The following is a 21,267-nucleotide window of genomic DNA, read 5'->3' on the forward strand; positions in this document are numbered from 1 at the left end:
ACTATGGAGGGCTTGGTGGCGCTACTGTTTGGTTGTCATCTTCCATTGGCTTCAGCAAGTGAAAGTTCAGATTGACCTCCAAGCCGTCATCGTTTTTCTCTAGACACCAACCCCAACAACAACAACGCAACGTTAGATCTGAAGAGAGGAAGAGAAAAGGGAACAAAAAAACAAGCCCGAGAGCTTAAAGCTCGAGAGCATTTGTCTTATTGGATTCAATTTGCTTCCACGGGCGAAATACTCTCCTGTCGTTGCTGCTTAAGAAAAAGCTTCGTAAGCACGAACGGCATGTGAGAAGATGAGAGGACATACATCGTCCGCGTACCCGTGTTGTTTTCCCCTTCTCAGAGCAATCTGTGCCTGAATATAATGTTGGGCGAAGTTACTATCGCTTCCGTACCATGCAGTGTGGGCATGACGTACTCATCGACGACTTCATCAATTTTGGGGTCGTACCCCTTGGTGAAAACCATTTTTAAGTTTCATAATTCGGGGCTTCGGTTCCGAAATTTTTGAAATGGATCGGGTTCAAACTGATCCATAAAAATGAAAAAAAATAACCATTGGTCGGGAAAATTTTAGCTGTTATTTTCCTCCCATACGGTTTCTGTCAGGATGTCATCAAGACCTTAGTGGGAGTGAATTCTATCTGTTCTCCCTTCCACACATCGACAGGTCCATACTGATAGCAAGCGCGTATCTATGACGTTACGTATAATTTGACGTCATACATACGATAATCTTGATTTTAGTGATTGCTGGTTGTGGCTAGCCAGCCATATTGACACGTTTTTTGGAGTGATGATTTGATGATAATTACTATGAAAATTTATTTTTCAAACTATTTTGTTTTTTTTTCTTTCTTTTATACATTGAAGAGGGAAAAAAATCAAATTTTTTAAGACAAAAATCATTTTTATTGTACTTCCCAGTTTCGCAAAAACGTAGTGACAAAGTTTAGAAAAAAATCACACCAATACATACAAATACACTGACATCGACAGAACTCGTCGAGCTGATTCGATAGGTACCTATAAAGGTATATCTAAGACCCATAATTAAGGATCTCCCAAATCGACCGATAACTATACCTTTCTGTAAGAAAGGCAAAAAAAATACATACACTCATTGGACAACTCACGAAATATGTCTTCAGCCTGGAACTAGGCAATCAAAGCACTACGTTAAGGTTCGAGGACTATTTTCACAAAAAAAAACACTTGATTACACCTGAATCAAAGCACTCGTAAGATTCCTTTTAATTCAACCACGGTAAATGAAAAGTTCATATACCAGTATTTCGATAGCACTTACTACCTTCTTCAGTGAGCGTTTTCGAATCGTTTTGGAATCGAAAACGTTCACTGAAGAAGGTAGTAAGTTGCTATCGAAATATATGTATATGAACTTTTCATTTACCGTGGTTGAATTAAAAGGAATCTTTCGATATCCTCTGACGTCTTAGACATAATGTTAACAAGGTGACAAGGTGTCATCTAACTCGGTTTTGTATATATATACTTCGTTATATTTACTCCTAAAGTTATGTAGCAGTTCACTTGCCGGACCCTGTAGTAAGCTATCTGATTGTTATCAAAATTCAAGTCATTCATACCGTTTATCGCGACCCACCGGGCATCAAATTCAATATGGTTTTGTTAGAATTAATGGGCGTTCACTTCAGAGCTTGAACACTGAGCCAGAAAACAGTGCTGAGGATTTTTTGTCCAAGCTTTCGGCGATGTTGCCACATATTTTATTTTAACAGGAATCAGACGTCGCTTCTCTTATATGCAGGTTCACTAGTTATTTGGGAAACGGACTTTTCCTGAACTTGTCTAAGCTAAGCTTGCTTAATTTCCCGGTTTTACCAAGACTTGAAAACTCGATACAAAGGTTGGGAAAGGTCCGGTCCGGCTCGGGTGCCCGGATTTTGTTGACAAGAGCCCGAATTTATTCAATTTATTTGCCAAATGAAACAAAAACCTTCAATTTTTTTTGCGTCCAAAAACGAAATTTTTGGCAAGTTCTAACAAAATAACGAGAATTTTTTTTGAAGCTAATAATTTGATTTAAAATCTGCTGAAGTTTTTTCGTTAAAAAAATACTACTGTTGAATGATTCTACTGAAACAAAGCAATCACAGAATTTTCCTTAATTTAACCACGGTACGTGGTTCAATTGGAGGGAACCCAAGCAACCAAAAGTTCGGATAACATTCCTCTATCAGGTTTAATCAGCTTAATCGAGTATGCTAATATAACTTCTTTTCAGCTTAATTTTTAAGTAGTTAAACGAACTTTAAAGTTGACAAAAAGTTCGCATAAATCGTCAAACAACTTCTAACCAGCTTCAAAATCCACTTTATAAGCAGCATAAAAAATCGAAAAAATTACTCTTCCGCTCCTTCAATTGCCTTCTCAAGTCTGCTATTTTGATTCATATTAATCAACCATATTTGTTACTAACTCACATTACATTTAAAAAACATGTTCTAACCAAGCCTCGAACCCGAGCTCACCGCTTGAAAGTTGAGATCCATACTTGTTGCCCTATATGAACATCATGAGTAGGCAATGATTTTACTCGATGTGATGATTTTCTTTAAAACGACTTTCAGGTTTTTTATTTCTACTTTATTCCCACTTTCAAGCTGTTAAAAAGTTCTTCCGGAACTTAATGTGTACTTCATATAGTTGTTTCCCAAGTAACGATGTGTTTATTTATGCAAACACGTGTTGAAGTTCGAAAAAAGTAGATTTTAGCCTTTAAATCTACTTCAAAGTTTCTATAATACGAAGTTGCGTTTGAACGCCCGTTGGGACTAATTAAAAACTTTCAAGTTTACAAAATAGTACAACAGAGACTTTTTACGAACTATTGAGCTGTACAAAAAGACTTACAACCCTTTGATAGCTACTTGATTTTGAAAAAAATGAGAAGTACGTAACAAGTAGATTGTTTTTCTTCATACAAATTTAAAGTTCCCAAAAAGTAGAAACAAAAACCAAAACAGTACTTTAAAGCTTTTTTGAGTATTGGCTGAACTTGATAAAGAATGAAGTTCGATGGACCTCGAAAAAGCATTTTGAACAGCAAAAAAGTTCCACAGAACTTTTGTACAGCTATATATGAACTTATTAGTTCGTTCCTTAAGTGATATTCGAACTTTTGGTTGCTTGGGAATCCTTCGATTGCTTTGATTGAACACTGTCAGGTGTTTTCCTTGATTTTCATTTGCCTGGATATTGCTTGGATTTTAAGTTGGAAATTTTGATGCCTAGGTTTTTAGATAAAATATCTCGGATTTGCCCGGTCTGAATATGTATTTGTGGAAAAATTCTAACAAGCGTTGTTTAAGCACTGACCATACTGACTGGACACTCGATTTCGTTTTCTGGATATTTTTTCCAACAGTACGCAATGTCGATTCCAGAGTGCGCATCGATCGATTTGATGAAATGCTATCCCAGTTAGGAAATGCCACCCAACTTTAAAAATAAAACACGCAATTTCTACGATAAAATCGGGCTAAACAGGACAATTTTTTCTTACAGGGCATTTTTTGTCAAATTTTTCAGGTTCGCCACCTGCCGTCGGTATTGCGAACCTGCAAAATCTGACAACAAAAAATTAGACAGAAAATGGTTGAATTTTTGTTCTAAGTGTCATGTCAGTGTGGTCAGTGGTTTAAGGGACATTTGGACCTTTGCTTGATTGTATTGGTGCTTAAGCTAGGAGTATCATTATTTGATTTACTTAAATTGTAAAATAGATCAAACACGTCAATGACACTGTAAGCAAAAAAGAAAAAAAATATATATATAGAATGAGCAAATCAACATAATATATTAGACTGTGTCAATTGGGGTTATTTTTGAATTTTCCAAACCCTGAGGTCAAAAAAGCTTTGGTTTTGGTTAAAAACTCATTCATGATTTTTTTGCAGAGCTTTTAAGTAATGTTTACATGAGTTAATTTTAACTTTTATGTTTGTATGTAAAAATTGAATATTTTGTTCTGAAAAAGCAACATCATCTTGTTTCTTCCGTGGAACCAAGCCTGGTAATGGGTGTGCCAAATTATGCATTCTTTGACGGGAATTTTCCGCTGAAGATTGTCGAAGATTGTAACTTCGTATCTTATTAGGCAAAAAGTTATTAGCTGTTGAATAGTGTTAAGTCTTTTGGCATTGAAAATTAATCCATTCTACTGACATCACTATTCATAAATTGGCACAAAACCCATTACCAGGCGCAGTTCCGCGGAAGAAACAGAATGATGATGATTTCACGGGAAAAAAATATATAAAATTTTACCATTCAAACATGAAAGTTTTTATTTACTTATCTATCTAAACGTTACTTAAAAATTCAGCAAAAAAATCATGGTTGAGTTTTAAACCAAAACGATGCTTTTAAGACCCCAGGGTTTGTGAAGTTCAAAAATGACCCCAAATCGACTCAGCCTGATAATACATACTTAAAGTGGAGAAGCACTAAAAATTTTCAATCTAATATCAAAATCAGAATAGTAGTAAAATGTACAATCATTGTTTATACAAAGAAAATAAGAAAGTAAAAGTAAAAAAGAAACCTTTCGAACAAATAATTGAAACTGAAATCGGGCTCGGGCTTTAGATCTATGGTAGTATACTTGCCTGTTAAGACAATGGCTGCATCGTTGATAAAAGTTGAGAATGACTTAAAATGTTAAAACGTAATACCATAAATATATAATTAAAAAAAAAAACACTGAAATGTAATATAAGTTAAGTATCAGCACACAAGAAAAAAAATATCAGAAAAATTATCTACAAACTGAATTTGAGCAAAATTTAGATGACAAATGTATCAAATTTAGTGCACCACTAAGGAGTTTCATCTTTTACCACAACCGCACATGTAGAAAGTTTGAGCACGATGCACAATCCGAACTTAATCGAATAAAGTTTATGATCACGAACTAGCTAGTGATCATCACAACGCCTTTATTAATTTCCTTTTCCATTCGTTAGTAGCTTTATACCTACTTAACGAAACTTTAAATAATGTTCCCAAAAAAGAAAACTTCACGGAAAATTATATCTCATTTTAATAATTTTACCTTTTAACAATTTTACCTTCAAGTTAATTCGTTTCGTTAGTGAATGATTTACCGCTGAATTGGTTAATTGGTTAATAGTCCAATGGAAAAACAAAATGATTATTCAATTTTCTCACAGCATATTGTGGGTATAATATGGTTGTCAACATGTTTGGTCTTGGCAGTTCAAAAAACGAAGTCTGTTCCTAAACCGATTGATAAGCATGCTTCTCGAATTCCTCTTCATTTGTTGCATCCATACCATTTACGGTGAAGCTCAGTATTTTAACGCAACAGATTTCGCCAAAATTTCTGTTAGTTTCTTCAAGGCACGAAATGTTAAATCGGTCACTGTTGTTGGATGCTTCGATAACGTTGAGCTGTACAATTTGATGGACATTTACATGGACAACGGATTTTATGTTCGCATAATATCATCATTTGACGACAAATTTAACGTTTCCGGAAGCAAGAACAGCGGAGTAGCCGTCGATGCTAGGTGTGAGGAATTGACAACCTCACTTATCTACAAGGTGAGTGTAAAGCGCAACCTTTTTTTTATCTGCTTTAACTGAGATTGATTTACCCTTGAATCTCAATGCTGTCAAAAGTGAGTGAATTTATTTATTACTTCCTAAAATACACACAAAACTTTCGGGGCTCCACTTAGCAAAATTTCGCTGTTACTTTCCGTTAGCAAAAATATTTTTTTACTGTTGAGTTAGCAAAAAGCTAAATTTACTTGATTTTAGCAATTAGAAAGTTCATTTTGCTTGACTTTAGCAAAACAAAGTTTTTCTAGCCGCTTTGTGCACAGACAACAGCCGCCGCGGGTTTTAAGAAAAATAACAAACAGACATGATTGTGCGCGGTTCCGAAAGTTCGATGCTTGTGGTTCTAGTGGTGGCTAAGTCAACAACAAAATACTAACCAAATCGACACCGGATGCGTACAGGTAAGGGCGAATTATAAATTGTACAAATTTTCCGATTTTTAAATCCAAAATTGTTTGTTTTTCTTTCAGGTTACAACTGCAACACAAAACCCCCATCAGACCAGAAATAAAGGGGACCACAGCTGGAATTTCAACGAGCTGCATCCGGCACACACTCTGGTGCATTCGTCGATGAAGATGGAACCGGAATTTCCGTTGATCGAACGTGAAATTAAATTAAAAAAAAAATTAAAAATAAATTGAAAGTGAAGTAAATTTGTGAATTCTATTTCATAATCAAACGTTCTCCCTGATTCTCCAGAGAAAAAACAATAAATTTTGAAATTTCAGATCCGGGCGATCTTTTCTTCCGGTTTTTGCTAAAAAATTGAGTAAAAATTGCGGCGGCTATCTTTTTTTCTCGTTTGCTAAAATTATAGTTAAAAAATATTGCTAATTTTTTTGCTAAGTTTCTAGCTGGTCAAATTTGAGCAAATTTTTGCTAAATTCTGGCCTCGAAAATTTTGTGTGTATGAACTGGTTGAGCTAAAGGAACAATATTGCGTATTCAGAGAAAAATTGGATTCACGCAACGGTAGTTAGACCCGAAATTTGACAACCGTAATTTGACAGCTCGATTGATGGGCTGCATTTTCGTCAGTGTAACCGAGTAACACTGAAGAAAATAATCATCTTATATCTGAGGCTTCTTTTCTGGTGGTGTTTTTTGTTGTCCTTTGATAAAGAGTAGCATATGCGAATAAAAAGGAAGGTAGAAGTGAAATATGATTTTGCAAATTCAAAATCAAAATCGCTTTCAGGTATGGCGCTGTTGAGAGCAGAAATGGAGAAGCATGCGTCTCCTAATACAATTGTCCATTGTTTGTTTGGGTACTATTTTTTGGGACTGGGAAAAGAAGAGCTTGCCAAAATTTAAAACAAAAGCCCAACAATAATCGGAAATTGGGTAAGCAAGTTTGAACACAACGGAACGGTTAACAGATGCAACAGGGAAAAACTCTTTTTAAAATTTTCCGAAACAGAGCGGAAGTGCATCGTTCAAAAATTCCAACAACAACAACAACAACAACGATTGCTCCATCGGAAGCTTCATTTTCATTAGAAGTTGTCAATGAAATTCCCGATTGCACAGATGTCGATCACATTTGATTCCATTTTATTATTTTTATATTTTTTACTTCCGTTGTATGTTGTTCGGTAGAAATTAAGTAGTCAAATGTTTTCAAATTGTTTGTTTAATTACCTAAATAAATGTTTCTAAAATATAAGAAAAGATATTGAAAAAAATCTGAAAAATGTTTTGGGTTGGTTTAGGCATCCATTTTTTTTAAATCAGTGGTTGTTTCAGTTGTTTTATCACGAAAATAGGTAATAAAAAACATTTCATGTTAATTATTAAAGAGTAGTTTTTAAAATATATTTTGTTCTACAATTATAAGAGTTAATATTTTTATAACTCAATTTGTTACGAAATGGTAAATATGTAAGGCTGAAGTCAACTTTTCTACTGCAAATTAATGGAATTAGATTTTTTCTTGAGACGTCGAAAACAGTCCCTTCACTATATTTTTTTGTAATTATGACATGGACTATAAATAATTCTGAACAAAGCGATGCTGGTTCCGTCGCGTTTCTTGACGTGTCGCTATTATTATACCATTCGCTTTATAGTTAGAAAATAAATCCCTTAATACTATAGATTTTTATATATAAAGAAATAGATTGGTTTCCCGTTTTGTTTTTCAAATCAATGATTCGATACATTTCTTTTCTAAATAAATGTGATAAATAATTTAAGAATTGGTAAAATGCATTGAAAACGGATTTAAATGTCACTGCATCATTCATAATTGACTTTTAAACAATGATTTTTCTGCCCGCAAAAACTCATAAATATGATCTGAATTGTTTGTTTCAGTGCAACGGCTTTGACGTCTTGCGGTAGTTTTTCTTCTTCTTTTGGAAGAGTTGCAAAAATCCAACTTTTCTCTGTAGGAGCAATACAAGCGGACTTCATAAGAATGTAAACAAATATCATGGGAGAAAGAAAAGGAAGTGGTGGCTCCATAAAGTGAAACAGATCCTTTAGACTTTCTTCTTGAGTGACAATCACAATAAATCTCAGTTCCTTACTTGTAAATCATTTCAAACATATACTTACGTAAAAAAATATGAATTTTGGCTAGCTCATGCTCAGGCGCTATTGTTTCTTTTAATAATAGTGTTTTTCCCAAAACTGCTATCTTTTACTGAATTTAAGATTATAAAACTAGCTAGACAATTTCAGTCATGAAAAGTTTTATACATAAGTACATCCTAATTTAAGAATTTAGCTCAGATTGATCGAGTTATTCTTCGAAAAGTTAATATAGGGTACACCGGGGATAATAAAAACACAGGGTTAGAAGTACATTCGAAAAAATGCATCACTTTGTTCTGTAAATAACTTTAAAATGCATAGACGGAAATTGATGAGAATTTGAATGAAGCTGCCTAGTAAATAGATAATGAAATGTGCACATGTGCAAATTTTTGTGATGTTTTTTCAAGTGATTTTTAAATAGCGTCCAATGAAGATGTGTGCCATCTATAATGTATATTGTGAACCACCTTTTTTTCTTATCAAAGCTATTTTCGATAAAAAAAAATATCTGTTTACTGAAACTTTACCTTCAAAATTATTCGAAAATTTTATTATGGTAGAGGTTATGAAAAATTAAGCCGATTGTCCTCCTTCGGAAAAAACAACACCTATTTAACTTTTTATCACTCCACCACAGTTTTCGCGTGATGGCCCGATTCCAGATTAGACTGCCCCAAATTTGTATGGGAAATTCAAAACCTGTAAAATGTTATGCGCTGCAGCGTAAAATTGATCCTAGGCCTCGTGCAAGATCTCATGCCAAATTTGGGCCAGATCGGATCACGGGAAGGGGTCGCTCAACGAGCTTGAAGTTTGTATGGGATTTAGAGACATTTTGTTCGGGAGAAACATGAAAAACTAGTTTTTCATCAATAACTTTGGTTTCCTTCGGCCGATTTCTTTTGAAAACGGGGTTTCTTAATGCCCAAACTATGACAAATATTTTATCCGAAGACCGCAAATCGATTCGAGTTAAAATAAAAAAGTTATTAGACTTCAAAAAATGGGCTAACTTTTTTAAGGGTGGTATTCATCATTGTTAATGAGTCGGGACGTTCGAATATTTCGACGCAGCATTAACCGTGATGAATACCACGCTTAAAAAAGTTAGCCCATTTTTGAAGTCTAATAACTTTTTTATTTTAACTGGAATCGATTTGCAGTCTTCGGATAAAATACTTTTCATAATTTGGGCTTTAAGAAACCCCGTTTTCAAAAGAAATCGGCCGAAGGAAACCAAAGTTATCCATGAAAAACTGGGTTTTCATGATTCTCCCGAACAAAATGTCTCGAAATCTCATACAGGATCCCTCGGATCAATTTTAGCCTGCAGCACATAACTTTTTCAAAAGTCGGGTCATTTGGGGCACTCTATTCCAGATCCATCCAAAACAGAGATTCAACTTTGTTTGACCCATTGAACTGCAATGCAGGAGAAAATGGCCACATTTGTCACATGAAACACTGACTGATTTGCAGCTTCCTCAGATCGTCGGCGTCCTCAAGTATTAGACATTTTTTTTAATTTCTTCTTTTTATTATCGGAACATCTAGAAGAGACTAATCAATGAAAAGTTTCTGTCTGGAAACCCGCCAGGTGCCCGGTAAAGAGTTTGTTTTGCAGCCCATTACGAAATTTAAAAAAATATCCCCCAGCGTACGTTTCAAATATTTTGCGCACGATTTGACCACCGCATTTGGTTTATTTCACCGGCGCGGCGGGCAGCTTTTTTACCTTGTAGAAATGAAGTTTATTAGTCAGCTAGACGAACCAGTCATAAAAAATTATCTTTTTTTATTACTTCTCTTATTGAAACATTGGGATTGCGCTTGATAAATACTCTCACGTTCCTTAACCTCATGGAATCAACCATCTTCACTTTTACTCGAGTTTAAGCTCATTGTTAGATCTTCTAGGACTCCTCAAGAATTTACCTTATGAACTTGGTTCGAAAAGTTGATTTTTAGCTGTTTTTGAGTCTCTCACAGGCTCTTTCCTAAATTTGTCTTGTCCTGACCAAAAAATCACTAAACAGATTGACACCAAATTTTATACACGTTAATATTACATTACTTGGTAGCTTCAATGAAAATATTATCAGAAACTTTTTTTTTTAACTCTCTCTAGTCTGTTGATATTTATGAATGTATGGATGGTATGGATGAATGGTAGGGACGCCAAACAACACCGGCGGACTCTATAGCGGTACGAACTAATCCGGCGAAAATTGATCCAATCGTATAGGGATCTATATATCTTCTATATGCTTCGAGAAATTTAGCTCTATGTAAGTCTAATCACAGCGAACAGACGCACAAGCTCCAACAAAAAATCTTCAAAAAAGTGTGTAAAATTTCAAATGGCGACATAAAAAAATACGTTGAAAATTTACTTGAAACAGTGCCATCTATTGCGCCGTTGAAAAGTTACAAATCAAATTTTCAAGTGCCCAGTTTTCGAAGAGGCGTAATCGTTTATAAACTCATAAATAAAACTAGTTTACAGCATTTTTGAACTAAGTAAACTGAAGGTCATTTTTAATGTAAAATCTGACGCTGAATCCGAAAATGAAATTCAAAAAAATCTCAGTAGAACAGTTTTTGAGTTATGCTCCAAATCTGAAATTTTGGAAAAATTAAAAAAGTACATGTACTTAGATTAAAATATCTCGGACTACATAACAGAAATTTGAAACCTATGTTTTGCATATTAAAGGTGAACAAATTTGCTATCCATCATCTTAACATCATTTTTTCGCATCATCAACAGTATTGTTGATGTTAGTGGCTTTATGAAAGAAAAAATGATAAAAAACGCATTTTTTTAGAGAAAATTTTGTTTGAGTTAAAGTTTCAGACTCGATGGTAACATTTAAAAAATCTTATTTTCTATTGGCCTTAAATGTGAATTAGAAACAACGATTTCAAGTGGTTGTTTTTCAAATTCGGTTGAAAATTGAGTAAGTTACGGTTACTTTACCATAACAGTAATTTTCTGCATTATTGAAAAATTTAACGAGCCGCAGTATACTAAACATAGTATATGAAGAAATCAACATGGTAAATCTCACTCGCTCCGAGTCGAAATTATTTTTTAGCTTACCAGAAGATCACATGCCAATTTTCAGAACAATCTGACCATGGGAAGGGGTTGCTTGAGTCCCAAACGTGAATAGGATTTTAGCGTTTAATGCTCGGGAGAAGCAAAAAATACTAATTTTTTTCTAAAAAAATGCGTTTTTTATATTTTTTTTCCTTCATAAAGCCACTAATATCAACAATACTGTTGATGATGTGCAAAAATGATCCCAAGCAACCAAAAGTCTCATATCTACTTAAACTCGTGCCTCCAAAGTTTGAATTTCGCTGAACAAAGGTTCCGAAGGGAATTGGTACCAAATTTTCTCGAATGTGAGCATGAAAGTTACAAAATGTTCCTCAAATCGCCTTCTATGGACTTGAAGTTCCAAAAAGTTCTTCAAATAGCCATTTATGTGACATGTCAATTGCACCCACACAGTATAAAAGTTACAAATTAGTTCTCAAATAGCCTTCTATGAACTTCATGTTCCAAGAAGTTCCTCAAATAGCCTTCTGTGAACTTCAAATTTCAAGAAGTTCCTCAAAAAGCGTTTTTTGTGACATGTCAATCGCACCATTCAGAATAAAAGTTCCAAATTGGGTCTCAAATAGCCTTCTATGGACTCGAAGTTCCAAATAGTTCCTCAAATAGCCATTTTTGAGACATGTCCGCCATTTCATGAATATGAAATGTGAACAAACATCACAAAAGGGCATATAATAAATAAATCGTTTTTTGGAGCTTGAAAATTGTTGAAATGTATAATTTATATTGAAACTTCAACTCAGAACAACTTAAAGCTTACTCGCCAATGATTGTTTTTGAAAAGAGTAAATATTTTGACTTTATGAAATTTCGTCAAACTGTATTTACTTACCAGGAATTTATCACACATTGAAAGTAAGTTGAAGCAATTCATTAATTTAGTATCAGATAAACTCTAGAATTTGTATAATTTTATGCTTAACAGCTATAAACATGGAATTCATTTTTTTTAAACCGATATTATTTTAACGGATGATTGATTTATACGCCTTTTCGTAATGCTTCTTAGTAATAATCAACATGCGTCTTTGCTGCTGGCCGCTGGCTGCCCTTGCGGATATTCTAGGAAGCTTATAACCACTTCGAATTTTAGCTGCCGGCAAGGCAACATCTAGGCGTGGCATCGTGGCAGCGTGTTTGGCTATCACCTCGGAGGATCGGGTTCAAATCTGGTACCAGGACTAATTTTTTCTATAAAGTTGTTTGATTGCTTGAGGAAGCGAATCAAATAATTGTGTAGCAGAACTGGCGTGCTTGCTGGCATGTATCGAACAAAGTTTAAAAAAGAGCAATTAAGTAAGATCAATTGAGGGAGGTGAGGGATGGGAGGAATAAAGATGGATGCCGAGAAACCGACAGCATCACATGGGCTGGTGGTGACCAAAATGAGAGAGGAGAGGAAAATTATTTTTTTGTTTTCGCTGATTAAACGTTTACTTGTAGGCTGAATAGAAGGCCGTTCAAATCTGTAATGGAACTTCAAAGTTTCAATAAGAACTTAAATTTTGGGCTGAATAAAAGGAATTTCAGCACATTGATTATGCTGATTAAGCTGTGTTCGACATTTTTAACGAGACTTTTGGTTGCTTGGGATGTTCAGATGATCGATAGCAAATTTGTTCACCTTTAATATGCAAAACAGAGGTTTCAAATTACTGTTATGCAGTCCTACCTAACCTACCTAAGGGTCCAGCGCCGATTGACCGGCGCATAGGGCTGAGATAAAAGATCTCCACTGCTGGCGATCCGGAGCCAGCGTCTTCACTTGCTGCCAGCCAAGGTTCTCGTCAACTGTGCGGATTTCAGCGGCTAGACTACGCCGCCACGAGTTTTTGGGCCTGCCTCTTCTTCGATGCCCATCTGGATTCCAGTCAAGCGCCTCTCTGCAAATCTCGTTTTCATCTCTTCGCAGCGTGTGCCCAATCCATCTCCACTTACGTTCCCGAATCTCGATTTCTAGCGCCTTTTGATGACACCGGCGATGAAGTTCAACGTTTGAGATCCAGTTGCCAGGCCACCAAGCGCGGATGATGTTCCGCAGGCAGCGATTCACAAAAACTTGCAGTTTTCGCGTCGTCACCGCATATGTGCACCAAGTTTCACACCCGTACAGCAATACGGATTTGACGTTTGAGTTGAAGATTCGGATCTTAGTTCGTAGAGAGATCTGGCGTGACCGCCAGATGTTTCGAAGACTCGCAAACGCAAATCGGGCTTTTCTGATCCGGGTTTCGATGTCCTTCTTGGTACCTCCATCAGGCGTAATCTGGCTACCAAGATACTGGAAGCACTCCACTGTCTCAACGTGTTGTCCAGCTACCACGAAATTGGAACGATTTTCTGTATTGATTTCCATCGACTTGGTCTTTCCGACATTGATTTTGAGACCTGCTGCCTTGGAGCTTTCGGTGAGGTCGTCGAGTTTGCTCTGCATGTCTTGTTGTGTTTGGGCGAGCAAAACAATATCGTCTGCCAGGTCAAGGTCGTTCAGTTGCTCCATTGTTGAAGGATTCCACGGCAATCCCCGGTTTGGTCTACAGTCAATCGATCCAGTCAAGATCTCATCCATTACGATGAGAAAAAGCAGCGGTGACAAAATACATCCTTGTCTCACTCCAGCAGTTACTGGGATTGGTTCGGACAAGACACCGTCGTGCAAGACCTTGCACGAAAATGCCTCGTACTGTGCTTCGATGAGATGGACTAGTTTCTCTGGGACCCCTCGTCGTCTAAGAGCAGCCCAGATGTTTTCGTGGTTCAGTCGGTCAAATGCTTTTTCGAAATCAACGAACACCAGTAGAAGAGAGTCCTGGAATACGTTGATTTGTTCCAGTATTATTCGTAGCGTTGTGATGTGGTCCACACATGATCGTCCGGATCGGAATCCAGCTTGTTGCCGTCGGAGTGTAGCGTCGATTTTCTCCTGGATCCTGTTCAGGATCACTTTGCAGAGTACTTTGAGGGTTGTACAGATCAAAGTTATGCCACGCCAGTTACCGCACTCTGTTAGGTCTCCTTTCTTTGGGACCTTTACGAGGATACCCTGCATCCAGTCGGCCGGGAATGTTGCAGTATCCCAAATGTCAGCGAAAAGACGGTGCAACATTTGTGCTGACAAGGCAGGGTCGGCTTTGAGCATTTCAGCAGGAATGCAATCGATTCCAGGCGCTTTGTTGGATTTCATGTCCTTGATTGCCGCTTCTATTTCAGCCAGTGAGGGCGCTTCCGAGTTGACGCCATTAATGCGACTCACTGTGGGCGCCTCGAGCTGCGGGTTCTGTTGGCCTTTGCTATTTGTAACTCGGAAAAGTTGATCAAAATGCTCAGTCCAACGCTTGAGCTGATCTGTTCGATCTGTCAGCAGCTGACTTGCTCGGTTTTTCAGCGGCATTCTTGCATTAGTCCTTGCACCACTAAGGCGGCGAGAAATCTCATATAATAATCGGATATCTCCAATGGCGGCGGCTCTTTCTCCCTCTTCGGCTAGGGAGTTTGTCCAGGCTCTCTTGTCTCGTCTACAAGCTCGTTTAACTGCCTTTTCCAGCTCCGCATATCGTAAGCGGGCGGCTGCTTTGGCTGACCCGGTACATGCCTGCTCAATTCCGACTTTCGCCTTTCTCCGATCATCGATCATCCTCCAGGTTTCATCCGACATCCATTCACTTCGTCTTCCACAAACTTTACCGAGAGTACCATGGCTCGTCGTGATAAAGGCATTCTTGATTCCACACCACTGTTCTTCGACTGTTCCGTCTGTCGTCAGCTCCGAGGCTCGGGATTCTAGCTGTTCAACAAAAGCCCTTTTCACCTCTGGATTCTCCAACCGGCGGACGTCGTATCGACACCCGACTTTATCCTCGCGCCGTTGGACACGCGCAACTCTCAGTCGTATCTCGCCAAGGACGAGGTGATGGTCAGATGCAATGTCTGCGCTTCGTTTGTTGCGGACATCAAGAAGGCTCCTTCTCCATTTTCGACTGATGCAGATGTGGTCAATTTGATTTTCTGTTCGGCCATCTCGGGATACCCAAGTGACCTTATGTGCTGGTCGATGGGGGAAGAGCGATCCACCGATCACCATGTTGTTGTTGCCACAAAATTCTACAAACAGCTCTCCGTTTTCGCTCATCTGTCCTAGACCATGGCGCCCCATGATGCGCTCAAAGTCCTGATTATCGGAGCAAATCTTTGCGTTGAAGTCGCCTAAGTGGATTTGAATGTCACCCTTCGGAATTCTCTCAACCACGCTGTTCAATTGACTGTAAAACTGCTCTTTCTCCTGCAAGTCGGCAACGTCAGTTGGCGCATAACACTGGACCATTGTAAGGTTTCTAACCCGTGTTCTGAATCTGGCTACGATTATTCTTTCGTTTACCGGTTCCCATCTTATGAGGGCCGCATGGGCCTGCGGGCTTAACAGGAAACCAACTCCTCGTTCCCGAGTAGCATGTTCTCCTCGTATGCCAGAGTAAAGCAGTACTTGCCCGGACTGTGTCTTGTGTTCTCCAGTGTTAGGCCAACGGACTTCGCTCAGTCCCAATATCTCTAGCTTGAGGCGGCTAGCTTCTCTAGCAAGTTGAGCCAGCTTTCCTGGCTGGACAAGGGTCAAAACATTCCAAGTTCCAATTCTAGTCCGTGTTTTCATGCTAAAAGTCGTTGCCAAAGTTCCAATTCGGTTATTTCTTCTCTCAGTTTCTGTAACAATACAAGATATCAGGAGCAGTAGGTTGTTAGCCTAAAGTCCCTATCCCGCGATGGGGCTGCCATCTTGGACTTAGCTGGCGGGAGCCGCATTTCATAAATTCAGCCGCTTGCTGCAAGACAGACGCTGTTTGAGCCGCCCCTGACCTGGAGAACAGACGCTCGGTTGTTGTTGCACCTGGGGAAAGGTCAGTAAAAAGGTCAGTAAGTATAAAACGTATAAAAAGTAACGGTGATAAACTTTTATTCATTCCTTTATTTTTGCACTAATGAGGCAGTCGAAATAACTAACAGAAGGAGAAATCGGTCATATCCAGTCAATTAGCAACATTCTTGACGATCAGTCTTACCATCAGTACTGATTCTATACATCTCGAAGTGGGTTGCTCTCAAAAGTATCACTTTTGCATCCCATTGTCCAAAATTTAGCACTTCTAACTTGAAGGGAATAGCGATTAACTTTTAAGATATTTTTCTATTACGCAGTTGGACGAAAGTGTTACAAAACTTTAACAGCGATTTTCTTGAAATATGCCAAACATTTCATACGACCTGTTCAAAACTGATCTAAATTTTGTTTGTTTTGTCTGTTCTCTGTGGTCTCATACAACTCCCAAGTTTTTTATTGAGGCTTGTCGTGCACAATCAAGTCATTTCCCAGGCAGTATTGGCACATAATGTTGCTCAATTTCCGAGAAAATGGTACAACATTGCATTTAGAGTCGTTGATTTTTATTCCAAACCTGCTGCAGCATTCCGCAAACCTGTGTAGAGCATTTTTCAAAGTCGTGCAATTTGGGTGACGAATTTTCAGAAAAATATTTAAATCATCGGCATATACTCGTTCATAACAGTGATGAAAAAAGGGTCCCTTGTGGTACACCGCTGTTGACCGAGTAAGTCCTGGACCTCACGTTCTCCAGCTTTACGTATTGCTTTCTTTCGATTAAGTATGAGTGAATCCATTGTAGGCAAGTGCCAATTATTCCATTTTTGCACAGCACCGACAGAAGAGCGTGTATGTTGAACACATAGAAGACTTTGGACATTTCGGTGTACAAAGCATCGACTTGTAGACCTTTCATCATCCATTGTGAAACTCTTGAGATAAACTCCGTTAAGTTTGTCGCTGTTGACCGCCTTTTAAGGAAGCCATGTTGAACAACGGAGATTCTAGAACCGCTCTTGTGTATGGGCACTATATGTGAAATCTTCCAGAACTTTGGAAAAAGTTCTTCATGAAATCTTCCGGAACTTTGGAAAAAGTTCCTCCGGTAAAAAAAAAACAATAAGGGCACTTCGAGCACATTTACGCATTTTTTATGGAGTGAGTTTGGGAATTTCAATACAAGAGACAGTTCATTTATTCATTGAATATTTAAAAAGAAGCGGTCCAAGGAAGGAATCTTGCGGAACGCCAGAGGTTACGAGAGTAAACAAGTAACCATAAGCACTAAAGCTTTGCATTTTGTTAGCTTTACACCAGCTTTATTTTTAAGATTTAGCGCGGACCTTAAAGGTTCACAAGCAGAGTCAATGTCAAATGTCAGAGCCATAGATATGTCGTGAGTTCGATTCCAGGTCATCTTCACCCGAAAAATAAAAAAAAAACATGTAAAAAATGCACAGATCCCCTAAATATGCATAAGCGAAAATCAACATAAACAAAATTTCATTATCATGGCAGAAAAATGGAGCGAAACAAAAATCGATTTTTTTTTACTCGTATGGTTTGTACCTCATTTGAACGCCATTTGCATTTTCCCAGCATTTTGCCCGCCAACGCTATAGCATCAACTTAGCACAGCACAGTGCTTTTATAGGGTTATACCAGTTTCTGCACTAAAGCCGCAGTTAATTTCGCTAGACTTGGCTCACATGGCTAATATGATGCACAGAATCAAGCTCTATAGCAGAATTGGTGCTAGAGCAGAATTGGTGCTAGTTTTTAGTGCTTATAGTTATTTAAGTAAACTCCTTCCTCTTTCGCATTGCAAAATTTAATTTTCATTTTTTCTCTTTATTGAAACTACTACCAAAAAATATAAGTTGGACAAACCGAACGCACGAGGACTTTTAAAAGTGCAATCGACAGAAATAATGTGTGTATACAAAGAAATGGTGGCTCCAGAGAGTTACCCAGACAACCAGAATTCGTATATTATTTTACAGATTATATCGTATGAATGTTATTTAAACTCATTTTCATATATCTGCACCTAAAATGTGCGGCCCATGCATATTCTTTATCGCATTTAAATACATTGCATGTTTTTATTACGATAATTCGTATATTTGCACCTACAATGTGCGTCATATGCATATTCTTTATCGTATTTAAATACATTGCTTGATTTTATTACGACAATGCAATCCTAATCAATGATATGGTTGCTAATGTACCTATATGGCCTTCAAAATTATACGTATATACTTGTTTTGCTGCATTATATGCGATATGTTTACCTACACGTATATTTGCACGTATATTTGTGTTGCAAATTTTATATACCCACCAAATGGTTGTCTGGGTAAACGATTCTCTGACTACTTGCTGTTCAAATCTTTCTTCCGGTGTTTGAAATCGTCCACTGTAATATCAATATCAAGACCAGATTGGTAAAACTTGTTTTTTTTTCGATTTGCAGACCAATGCTAGGAATACAAAATTTAGAAAGTGAAACATCATATAATTTCAACTTGAATTAATTTAAAGCTTTTGTCTCAAGGAAGATGCACCATTAAAATCAAGAATTCTGAACAGGATACAGATTCCAATATCTGAACACTGAAGTAGAATTTCGTTTTTTGCAATAAAATAACGAATAAGATCAAAAGTTTTAAAATTACATCGTATGAGTACCTTTTCCAAATGGGCTTGTGATATAGCTCAGTTGGCAAGTCTGTTGTCTCCTGAGCCGGTGTCCGCGAGTTCGAGCCCAAGAGTAAATATCGAACACAGTTGTACCGGATAAGTTTTTCAATAACGATCCGCCAACTGTAACGTTGATAAAGTCGCGAATGCCATAAAGATGGTAAAACGACTATAATCGAAACAACAAAAAAAACCTTTTCCAAAAATTGTATCAGAATTCTGCACCTCATTCAGTTATTGAGGTTCCAATCTAAGTTCTGAGTCATGATTCAGATTCTCGAAGCATCTCTGCTATATTTCTATTGTGTTATTTCAATCAATAAATCATATCAGCATGTATAAATCGACAGATAAAGATACTAAAACTGTTATAATTCCATCAACAGCGATGTTAATATATTTAACAATGTATCAAATATAGCACTTATGCACAGTTATTCTAATATCTTTTCTATCATTTAAAGCAAAACATAAACGCCTTCATGTTAACTGATGTTTACTGGATTTTCCTGGATCAAGTTGCGGAAGAAAGTAATGGAACCGAATTGGAGCACTCTCTAGAAAAATTTACCGCCCTGTTTGAAACAGTGGATATTTTGCCGAGTACCCACGTGGAGATTGCTCTGTTCTGGACACGTTGGCAGCTGTACGATTGCTGGAAGCCGTTTCGTTCCGCAGAGGTAAAGTTTGCGGAGATTTGCTACCGTAATCGAGACTTGACCGAGGTGGAAACCATGAAACGAGCACTGCGGCTGGTGGATTTTCGGTCGGCTGAAAGAAGAAACCTTGAGGCGTTTTCGATGCCGGTGGGAATCGGAGTGAGTAGTAAAGAAAGACATTTTTAAAATGATAACAATATTCTTGAACGTATTTTGAATTTTTAGATGGCCAAGACCGAATTACTCCAGGATTGGAACGAAGTCGTAGAAAACATCGACGATTTAGTTGAACGGGCAAATTATCCATTCATAGAAAACTTGATGTACGATCTCAATTTCACACGTAATGCGATCCAGCTCGAGAAAGGAGGTTGTAGGGTCAATGGGAGCTTTTCGTCGGGTAGTGTACTGATGGAGTTTGGACAGAAAGCTGTGGAATTCTGTGCCGGAGCTGTGTTGATGACCCCGGAGCGGATGAAAATGTTGGATTTCACGATTGTGACATTGACCATTAACGCTAGATTCGTTTTCAAACAACCACCGCTGTCTTTGGTAACCAACATATTCGAGCTACCTTTCAGTTTTGGAGTTTGGCTCAGCTGCTTTGGGTTTATCGGAGTTTATTGGATAGGGCTGCTGATTTTAAGAAGCATTACTAAAACGGAACATTTGACTCCACTGGAATCATTGATGTACATCGTAGGCACTCTGTGTCAGCAGAATCTTGAGCTGTATCCGAAATATGATGGAGCCAAGATTCTACTGTTTTGGGTACAACTAGCGAATTTCTTTCTTTTTACCTCCTATTCGGCCTGTATAGTTGCATTGCTGCAGAGTCCCAGTACAATCATTAAATCATTAACGGATCTGGTGGAGTCTCCTTTAGAGGTCGGGGCTCAAAATGCGCAGTATGCGTACCAGTATTTGAACGAAAGTTCTGACCTCGCAGTGCAATCAGTCTTTCTCCAGAAGATTAAACCTTTAGGTAAAGAAGCTTTTGCTGATGCTCAAACTGGGATGAAACGAGTGAAGAACGACATGTTTGCTTTTCAGGTAGCTTCTACATCTTGTTGTAAAAATTTATATTTTGAAACTTTCTTTTTTTATTGTAGATAGAAGAAAATACCGCACACCGGATTATAATGGAGACATTCACACCCCAGGATACTTGCAAGGTGCATGAACTGGACAGCATCAAACTACCCCCCTTCAGCATACCTCTTTCAAAAGGAAGCAAATATCGGGAGCTCATTCGGCAACGTCTACTCTGGCAGAAGGAAGTTGGCATAGTTCGGCGTTACAATGTGCTCTGGATAGCTCCGAAGCCACGCTGTGAATCTGGAGCGGCGGAATTCACTTCGGTGGGAATGAATGAGCTGCGTTCTGCATACATTTGGATGTTGGTTGGGTTTGGTATCGCGTTTGTTCTTCTCGCGATTGAGTTTACAGCAGCACATTGCTTCAGGGCGCGGTGCAAGAAATTTACTTCGGTTGCGCTAAAGGAAGGAAAAGAAAATGATTTAAGCACATTGATCAATTAAAATAGGATTTCATTCTCACAAATGCCAGATTATGCTAGAACGAATAAATACAGCGTTAGAGAGCAACTGATGAAAAGTTATTGATCAGGATGATTCTTATTCAATTTTTTTTTCACCAATACCTACATAACTTCTTGTTAAAGCATCTTTTTTGTAAGCCATGCTGCATTAGATTTTTTTT

General features: G+C 37.7%; 1 protein-coding gene across 1 annotated transcript; it reads left to right on the forward strand.

The window, feature by feature from the left end:
• Positions 1 to 5,523: 5,523 nt before the first annotated feature.
• LOC129752578 (uncharacterized) lies at positions 5,524 to 21,086 on the forward strand. The gene is made up of 4 exons (XM_055748352.1): positions 5,524 to 5,618; positions 19,351 to 19,704; positions 19,771 to 20,598; positions 20,658 to 21,086. The coding sequence occupies exons 2-4, from the start codon at positions 19,369 to 19,371 to the stop codon at positions 21,084 to 21,086; spliced, it is 1,593 nt and encodes a 530-aa protein (XP_055604327.1). The 5' UTR covers positions 5,524 to 5,618; positions 19,351 to 19,368.
• The last annotated feature ends 181 nt before the right edge of the window (positions 21,087 to 21,267 follow it).

The sequence above is a fragment of the Uranotaenia lowii genome, chromosome 3 (genome assembly GCF_029784155.1).
Source record: "Uranotaenia lowii strain MFRU-FL chromosome 3, ASM2978415v1, whole genome shotgun sequence".
In the NCBI taxonomy this organism is placed as follows: domain Eukaryota; kingdom Metazoa; phylum Arthropoda; class Insecta; order Diptera; family Culicidae; genus Uranotaenia; species Uranotaenia lowii.